The sequence below is a fragment of the Heptranchias perlo genome, chromosome 17 (assembly GCF_035084215.1).
Source record: "Heptranchias perlo isolate sHepPer1 chromosome 17, sHepPer1.hap1, whole genome shotgun sequence".
NCBI lineage: Eukaryota > Metazoa > Chordata > Chondrichthyes > Hexanchiformes > Hexanchidae > Heptranchias > Heptranchias perlo.
In genome coordinates this window covers 3,949,100-3,959,058 of record NC_090341.1, presented here as the reverse complement: position 1 = coordinate 3,959,058, position 9,959 = coordinate 3,949,100, and the positions used below count along the sequence as shown (strand labels likewise).

Sequence of the window (9,959 nt, the reverse complement as noted above, 5' to 3'; positions counted from 1 at the left end):
GCAAAATGCAAAGAGTGGAGGATATTTACAGAATACAAATTGTGTGTGAAATTACGGTCACAGTAATGATCAACGGGGGCATTACCCAATCATCTACATTCTGGGCGGGACTTGTGGTGTCACTACTTGAAGCCCTTTGTCTCCGTGTGAAGGGAAAACCCCCTTGCAAAGAACTAGGTGGCTAAGGGATTAGAATTGGTTTTAGTTCCAAACAGTCCCGTGTTTCCTGCAATTCCCACTCTGTGCTGAATTACCCGATCGCTTGGTGGGCGGGCGGGGGAGATACTGCAATTGGTGTCAGCAGCCCTGGGCAAAGAAAAGAAAAAAAATCAGCCAGCGTTCCGGCTCCTGATCCCAGGCTTGAGACTGGCGTCACTCCATGTGTCCACCGAGGATCGCTTTGAGTTCAGCTGTGGTGCCTACAGTTGAAGAGCAGCTGGATAACATACTAAACACCAACGCCTGAGGGAGGAGCCAACAGAGTTGGAAAATAAACAGACCAAAGCGACATTCAGTTTTACTAAGTTGTCAATTCTTGTGAAGGACAAATAAAGGATAAAGCTCTCATTGCGGCTGTTAATTAATCGCAATTAATTTCTGTGATTCATATGTTAATTTTTCTAACGCGCAGAGAGGAGGCAGTGGGGCAAGGAAGAAATGGGATACGGGGAGGGGACAGGGCGAGGTGGGGGGAATGGGATATGGGGAGGGGACGGGCGAGGGGGGGAATGGGATACGGGGAGGGGACAGGGTGAGGCGGATGGGATGCAGAGCAAGGGGGGAATGGGATACGGGGGGTGGTGGTGGGATAAGGGAAGGAAATGCCTGAGAGGGGAAATGGGAAAACCTGAGCCATTTGGAAGTAGAGTTTGGGGTCCAACAGAAACCCCATCCGTTCAGCTGCAGCAAACATTCCAGTCAGGCACTCCTAAGGCATGAAACAACTGCAACATAACTTTCTGTTGCTTCTTTCATTTTCAGCTATTAGATTTTTGAGTACATCTGACTGTCTCTGAATTATGCTGTTGCTTCTAACATATTCTAATTTATCCAGTATATAATTAACCTTGATGGGACAGACAAATCACCCTCAGCTCTCAATAAAGACCGGGACGACATATTGGTGAAAACAGGCCAAAACAGACACCAATATAACCGACATAGCAGCCAGAAACAATTAAAGCAAAATACTGCAGATGCTGGAAATCTGAAATAAAAACAGAAAATGCTAGAACCATGCAGCAGGTCAAGCAGCCTCTGTGGAGAGAAAAACGAGTTAACGTTTCAGGTCGCTGACCTTTATGGTAAAAGTAAAGCTGGCATGTAACTACTCAGCAAAGCCGGCAACAACATTAATTAAATGTGATTAAAATCAAGAGTAACAGATTAAAATTTTTAATTGCAATTTTTTTTTTGTAAATTGCTTTACAGCCCAAACTCTCATTTCTCATCTCTCTCCATGTGAACAATGCCTTATAACATCTTACCCTAGTCCATATTTATGCCCTGAATATCAATTCTGGGTGCATTTACCCTTCGAACCACCAGTGGGAGTCCTTGGATCATTTTCATTCATCCTGTAGCCAATTCAGTGTTGAATTAGGAGTGATTTTGTGTTGTGGATCCATAACGTTTAAGGACTAGGTTGAGGCTCTTGAAGCTCCCTCCACGTAGGGCTCTTGGAGCGGAATAGAAGAGCCTCGTCCCATCGGTCATGGCTGGGATTTGAACCAAGGCCCAGGGAATCAAACCAGCCGTTCTAACGTGGCTGAGTTTAGTAGAACTGGAATTTTGGACAAAATTTTGCTCGGAAGACTGATGTCATGATTTGATTATGTGCTAATATGTGTGCAGTCTTAAGATGAAACTGAGATGGTGGGGGGAAGGATGGAATAACTGGTCCAGGATGTGCAGAAATAATTCAGACCCACTTTTAGAGTCGTTCTTTATTTTGCATAATTCTTTGATTGTATAACTCATAATTAGCAAAACCTACAGCATTTCGGGAAGTAGAGTTGGTTGAAGGGAAGGGGTTTCTCCGCAGCCCGGGCTGAGGAGCTGGGAGATGCGAAACTGGCAGGTGGGTGCAGATCACAGTGTACATGACAAGTGTACAGAGGCAGAATGTGGACATGGGAATTTATAATGGTCAAAGTGTGTGCAGCCCTGGGTTTGAGTTATTTCCCCTCTACATTTATTCTAATCACATTGCTGTTTGTGGGATCTTGCTGTGCGAAAATTGGCTGCTGCGTTTCCTACATTAGAATAGTGACTCGGCTTCCAAAAAAAAAAGTAATTCATTGGCTGTAAAGAGCTTTGGGATCGTCCCTTCTCACACACTGGTGCGGACAAGGGTTTAAAACATGTTTCTCACCCACCCAGTTAATTAAAACAGGGAGTCCCGAAGGAAAGACATTTTCCCGCGCGGGCCGCGTGTATCAAAATTAAACCACGTAACAATTGACGTCACTTCGCTACATCAGGTTCCAACCCGAGGTGTCCAACTCATCCGCCTGATTGCACATCACCAGCATTCCTTAACATTAAGGCGATATGAAATGGTAAAACTTTCGGCCCAAATACCGCGTTAAAAAAAATAACAAATTGAACATAAAATATCGAGAGTTTTTCAGACAAAATTATGAAGGGGTCCTTCCTGTGGCATGAACCGTCGAGCCCTTTTATAGGTGGCTAATGAATTGGCCTGTTTCAGCAGGCGATTTTTTTTTTCACTCACGTGTGTGTTTTTAAATAAACCGCTTTCGGTTTATTTACGTTTTATTTATTTTTATTAAAACGCGGACTTTTCTCCTTTTTTTCCGCACCCTTTTTATCCGGGGTCCTTCCCCTCTACTGTGTTATGGACATCCGGGGATTTACCCTGAGGCTTTGGGTGTCTGCGGACATTGCCTGTAGCAGAATTATTCGTCAATCTATTAATTTACGTTATGATCATTTTTTTTTACTGTCACCAAATGCAATTGAAACCGTTAGCTTTTTGCAAAACGTGGAATAACAATTAATTTTTAAAAAACATAAAACGAGTGAGGAATCTCCCCGTGGGCCTCGATGCCGCCCGCTGTTATTGACATCCGGGGTATTAAGCCTTGACGGCCCCGCCTTTTTTTATTTTAGCTGCCGGAAACGATCGCCTGATCGTGCCCAAGAATGGGGGGGGGAAAAAAAATCGGGACGGTATCCAATCTCCGTTTTAATATTTAAAAAAAACACAAATGAAAGAAAACTGGATTTTATTTTTTTGTTTACTTTTAAGATTTTTTTTTGCTGTTAAAAATGAAATGACTTTGAGGTGACGGTGTTCGGGAAGGGGTTGGGGCAGCCCGGAGAAGGGGTCCTGACGTGGTTGGGGGGGGGGGGGGTCCTTCGCACTGCGCTGTGTTTACAACATCCGGGCTCTGTTCTTCTTCACTCGCAGCTTTTTCTGGGAAAGCGGCGCCAAGATGGCGGCTCCCATACTCAAATGGAAGCGCGTAACCAACTCCAGCGGGCCGGTACCCCGGCCTCGCCACGGCCACCGCGCCGTCTCCATTAAAGAGCTGATGGTCGTTTTCGGTGGGGGCAACGAAGGGATCGTGGACGAGTTGCACGTTTATAATTCAGGTTTTATATATGTATATAATTTTTTTTTTTATTTTGACTGGGGAGGGTAAAAGGTGTGTGCGCGCGCGCGCGCGCCGTGTGGTTGGGGAGGGAAGAAGATGATTTTTTTTAAAAAAAAAACAAAATGGAGAAGCAAACACACGGCTGTTTCTCGCCGCCGCCGCCTCCTCCCCTCCGGTTCCGGCCGCCGCGCTCAAAATGGCGGCCGGCGGCCGGCGGACAATCCCGAGCGCGGTGTTGGCGCCAAATATCGCCCCTCGTTTAAACCCACTACATTTTTTTTTTAAATAATTTTTTTTTTAAAAATAAAAAATCTAAAAATAAGAAACTCTCATCCAGTTTTTTTTTTAAAAAAAACAAACAAATCCTGAGGTAAAGTGTGAGTTAATTCGCCTCATTTTGATTTTTATAGGTGGGAGGGAGGAGTTTAATCCAGCGTATGTTATACGAGAGAGAGAAATTTCTTTTTAACAAGAGCTGCAGAGTTTATTTTTTTAAAAATATGTAAAAATGCAATTTTGCTAGAATTACTTTTACAATTTTTATTTTTTGTGAGGGGACCGAACCCCTTTCAAAGGTCCGATCCTTCCCACTGCAGAGGGAACTCAACATGGCGGCGCCCGGCGGCTCCATTTCTTGCGGCGTTTTTGTGGACATTTTCCAATAAAAGTTGTCTCGTTACCTCAATTATTTTATTATTTGAGGCTGAGACGCCGGGTCTGTTTGCAACCCATTGTTTGGAGTCGAGCAGTCAGGGTTTTATGTTCAGTTTTCTCGTATTTTTCTCTTTCTCTTTTTTTTAAAGTGTACAAACAGGGCGCCATTTCTCTGTGGTTGTCAAGGGACGGAGCCTCAAAGGCTTCATCATGTGTAGAGGGGGGGGGGGGGGGGTTAAATATATTTACATCCTCTGCAATAAAGGAAGCAGGACTGGACACCTGCAAAATTTGCATCTTGAGATCCAATTCTGCAAAATGTCCATATTTTCCAGAATCAATATTTTAAAATTAGCGGTTTTTTAAAAAAAAATGTTGCGTTTTTTTTCCTGTCTCGTGAGATTTTTTTTGCTGCATTTTCAGGAAAAAAATGACTTTTTTATATTTATCTTCCAATATTTTCTTACTGAAATAATTTTTTTTCGGCTGATCAATTGTCCAGCATGTACTGGAATATTTGGTTCATTGATGTTGCTAAGATTGTTGCATTCAGTGTGAGATCTCCCACATAGGGAATACAGTCTTTATTCAAAGTTGCTTAATTCAAATGATCTAATTAATTTTATAGTGTTAAATTTCTCCTTTTTTCAATGTTGCTTAATTCAATTTATTGGATATTCCTGATTTTTTTTTGGTGCAACAAAATGGATTTGAGAAGCTTTTTCATTCTTTGTAAAACTGCCTCATGATGGCTATTAAATAGTGTGATATGTGGAGAGATTCGCACCCTCAATATTGCATATGAACACATTGTTTTCCCAATTTTTAAAAAACTCATTCATATAGTGTATTCATTGCATCCCAAGGTGCAAATATTAAAAAGCTACATTTCTTCTAATATTGCTGAGAATCAAGAGGCGTTTGTATTTAATTCTCCCCAGTTGCAATTTCCTCCCCAGCTCTCTTGACGCTTGCTGGGTTAAAGTTCCTGGGCGTTAGCAGCCTTCCAGCAGCTCACCCCAAGTGGCCGTTCTTCACGTGGGTTTTTGACAGCGGAAAGCATCACATCCGAACCCAATCTTTTCCTAGGCTCATATCCGTAATGATGTGGAGATGCCGGTGATGGACTGGGGTTAACAATTGTAAACAATTTTACGTAATGGCAGCACAAGTGATCAGGAATCATCGAGTTTTCCATAAGCCCTAGTCCATAAGCATCAAGACCAATTGTAGCGCCCCTTCTCCCTGAAGCTCATGTACCCTCCCTGCTCAGTGTCTTTCTTTCTCCTATTGTGAGAAGTGCTTTAGAAATGTACGCCCTCATAATTTAGTGATCAGTAGCGAGAGCCCTTGCTGAATATTTTTTATTTCAACCTTAACTCAGATTATGATTGGTGCAGAATCTAGATGCACAAAATGTGCGGAGCTAAAAGATTTCCTAATTTCAGGCATTTTCTGGGGGCCGTGCAGATACCTCATCAGTCTGTACTCTTAGTTGCGAATTTGTCGCATTAAAAATTTAATATATCACAGAGGAATGCTGCAATACTCAGTGGTAGTATAGCTTGGAGCAGATAACTGGGAGTGTAACTTGCTTCAGTGGAACAGTGAACAGACAGCAGCAGCGATACACTCCCACTGAGTTGTGCTCATGCATGTGTTTTTTTTGCATTTGTTTTCAAACGGGTCCACAGTGTCAGATTTCTGTCTGCCCGGGGCTAGCCTTACCACATCTCAAAGCTCAGTGTCTCATTCAGTATTCTACATTTTTTTTCTATATTTAACAGAACCTTGGTGCCTTGACTTTATTTCTGAAGGGATAGAATTGAAAAGCAGGGAAGTTGCGTTAAACCTGGAGTATTGTGCACAGTTCTGATCTCCACGATATAAAAAGGATATAGAGAAGGTGCAAAGAAGATTTACTAGGACGATACCAGAACTGAGAGGTTATACCTGTCAGGAAAGATTGAATAGGCTGGGGCTCTTTTTTTTCTCAGAAGACTGAGGGGTGAACTGATGAAGGCCTTTAAAATTATGATAGGGTAGAGAAGATGTTTCTGCTTGCAGGGGAGACCAGAACTATAAATATGATAGACCCTAATAAATCCAATAGGGAAATCAGCATAAACACCGGCATAGACCATTTGGGCTAAATGGCCTGTTTCTGTGCTGTACATCCTGTGTAATTCTACGTAACTTTAGCGCATCACTTCTGTTGCTGTACGCTAATGATTTTTTTAAAAATGTTTTCTCCAACAATGGCACGGTTTTTCTTTGGTTAACTGACGTTGACTTTTGGAATTTAGTCCAGGGGATTTCTGGAAGTGTGCTGAGGCAGGTTTCTTTCCCTGAAGGTTGTCAGTGAACTTTTTGGGTTTTTAATAACAGTCCAGCCAGTTTTGTGGTCATTTGTCTGGTGCTAGGCCACAAATTGTCTGATTTTATCGAATTCACGTTCACAACTTGCCGTGATGGGATTTGAACTCACGATATCCTGGGGGATGGGGATTGGGGGCGCGGAGTCAGTTGGTGTATGTAGTAGGTGGGGACAGGATCAGGCTTGGCTGTTATCCCTTGCACTAACAGTCTGCTTAGACTCTGGGGTGGATTGTGCTGCTGAGTAAGAGTTGGTGCTTTCAGTTGGGAAATCACAAAGCTGATCAGAATGAGAAAGCTCAACCATAAAAACTAATCTTTCTGCCAACCCCTGTTGCAGCATCCAATTGTTTCTTAAATAATTCTGGAGTTTTTGTCTAATTACCCTGTCTGGAAGAATTTCACAACATCGGTTCCAATTTAATCCTTTGCTAGTTTGAACTAGTGCCCCCTTGTCATGATAATGAGAAAAGAAATATGATCAAGCAACAATAAGTCAGTGTTTCAACAGTGCAGTAAAACAGTTACTGTACTACCTGACCTATAGGCTGCTTTTACAGCAAGATGTCTGAATTGGGGGAGGTGGCCTGATTGCAAATTTTTTTTCTCTCCCGGGGAGGGTTGAAGTTTGGAGTGAGGCCTATATGCACAAGAAGCTTGTATGTAATTCAATATGTGCAACGTTTCCTGCTTTAATCTCGGTCAGGCTTACACCAGACTTCAAATTGTCCTTGAGACTAACAAGGCTGCATTTATTGCCCATCTAAAGTTGCCCTGTGAAGGAAAGGTTTACGTGTGCGTGAAGTTTCATTCCAAAACCCCAAAGCATTGGAAATGCCTCAACGATGCAAACCTTCCACACTATAGCAAAAAGTGGAAACCACAGTTATAAGAATCCACAGATAATCCATAATATGCACCATAGTGTGTAGATGCTTGTGCAACGCTCATAGTGTGTCACCTCGGGATGCTTTCACTATCAGGAACTCACCAGCAGCCACCGGTGCTAGTGTGCAAATTTCTGTAGGTAGGAATGAATCCCCTTCACGTGCAGCCATTGGGTTTATTTAACCGACTGGTACCAGAGGACAGGAGACCCGATAGAGGTCTTTAAAATTATGAAGGGGATTCAATAGGGTAGACGTAGAGATATTTCCACTTGTGGGGGAGTCCAAAACTAGAGGCCTTAAATATAAGACAGACACTAATAAATCCAGTAGGGAATTCAGGAGAAGCTTCTTTACCCATAGAATGGTGAGAATGTGGAACTCGCTACCACAAGGAGTAGTTGAGGCGAATAGCATAGATACATTTAAGGGGAAGCTAGATAAACACATGAGGGAGAAAGGAATAGAAGGATATGCTGATAGGGTGAGATGAAGTAGGGTGGGCGGAAGCTCGTGTGGAGCAGAAACTCTGGCATAGACGCATTGGGCCGAATGGCCTGTTTCTGTGCTGTTAATTCTATGTTTTAAAAAAATCCGAAACGTTCCCTGTGCGATGCTCTTGGTTGAAATCACTTCCCCCTGCTGCCACCACCAATAGTGCGTGCTGGTCTTCCACAGTTCAAAATGTTCTCTCCACACGCAAGATGGTCCATAATTGTTACAAATAGGTGATTTCTGTAGTTCAAATGTTCACATTGAGTATTTCATCTAACCACCATTATGCTGTACTCAACTCTTGAAGACCTCAATACTAAGCTTAAAAAAGAAATACAGCACCTTTCACGACCTCAGGGTGTCCCAAAGCACTTCACACTTCAAAAAGTACTTAATTGGCTGTAGTCACTGGCTGCCATGTTTTCTATATTACAACAATGTGTGCACAGCAAGATCCCACAAACAGCAACGAGGTAATGATCTGATAACCTGTTTTTAGGTGGATGAATAAGTCAAACTGTTTTTAATCCACAGTATTCTGGGAGTGTTAATGGATTTTTGGGTTCAAATTACATGATTGGTGGGGAGAGAGAATTCTGTGAGGAAAAATTTTGTGACTGGGAAATACTTGTTAGAAAGATATGAAAATGAACTGTTGGTGTGAAAGCTGGAATCTCTCCAGACTGTAAAGCATTTGAAAGAAAAGAACCCTCATGTAATAACTGTGACCTATATATCATTTTTTAAAATATGCAAACCAGCTATTCTCCCATGATAGCTTGAAGTAATAATTCTAGCAGTGAGGCCAATTTTCTTGTGCTGAAATTATTTGGTTTAAAGCTCAGCGCTTCGCCGTTGGGGGTTATATCCCTTAATCCTGTTGCATGGAAATGGAATCATGTTGCCTTCTAATTACTGGAATGGTTTTTGCATCACTAATTCATTTTGAAGAGAACGTTTTGAAATGGGCACCCTAAACTTGACATCTCACGGCAAAGGAGTAATTAGTTCTTGTGCTGCCTGCAGCTGTTTTGAGACCAAAGCACAAAGGGATATAGTGCAGTGTTAAACTCTGTGCCTTGTTAAATTTAATTTTGAACACGTGATATGATCAGAGGATACATTGCCTGTGGGTTCCATTTGTTACGCCAACTATAACTTGTTCTCCACTTTTATCACTCGTGAGTTTTCAAGCAGTGGGATATGGATCTTATCTTGGGGTATCGTCTGTTGGTACCGGAAGTGTCTGATCTCATCCTAGAAAGTTCCTTTTGTATTTCATGAAATTAGAGTCGCAATTGAGAACAGAAGGGGTGGGGGGGCGGGGTAGTGTGTGTGCAGAAACATTTATCCACGCTGCTTCACCTCTAAATTAGATTTTTCCAACAACCTCTTTGGCAGTCTCCAAATCTCCATAAATCCCAATATGTCTGGAATTCTACTGCCCATAGTTGACCTATACTAAGCCCACTCGAGAGTCACCCCCCATCCTGCTTGTCTACAAATGCATACAATTTAAAATCCCTGTCCTCTTCTATCTTTGCAATCTCTTCCAGCCTTGTGTCCTGTGCTTTCTGGTCCACTGATTCTGGCATACTGTGTAACCTTAACTCTTCAACCTTAAGTGGGAGATCCTTCAGCAGCCTCAGCCCAACACTCTGGAACTCCCTCCTCCCCTCCACCGATAAACATTTTCTTTAAACTCTTCAACTAAGCCTTCAGACATCTCTTAAACCCCGCCCTCCCCTGTAGCCCTTAGGTCGATCCTCCTTTTCTCTAGCGCCTTAAGATGTTTCTCTGCGTTAAAGGCACAATATAAATGCGGATTATTGTATTTCATGTTGGCATTGCTGGATTCATTCTTGGTTTGTGTAAAATTAATATTTTTTTATTCGTTCAAGGGATGTGGGTGTCGCTGGCTAGG

The 9,959-nt window shown here is 42.5% G+C and overlaps 1 protein-coding gene across 1 annotated transcript in view; it reads left to right on the top strand.

Annotated features, from left to right (window-relative positions):
* The first annotated feature begins 3,426 nt into the window (after nt 1-3,426).
* Nucleotides 3,427-9,959, top strand: part of LOC137333992 (host cell factor 1-like) — a 75,981-nt gene continuing 69,448 nt past the window's right edge. Inside the window, exon 1 of the mRNA XM_067998381.1 lies at nt 3,427-3,621. Within this exon, the coding sequence (XP_067854482.1) occupies nt 3,462-3,621 (160 nt within the window). The 5' untranslated portion in view covers nt 3,427-3,461. The remainder of the gene's footprint in view (nt 3,622-9,959) is intronic.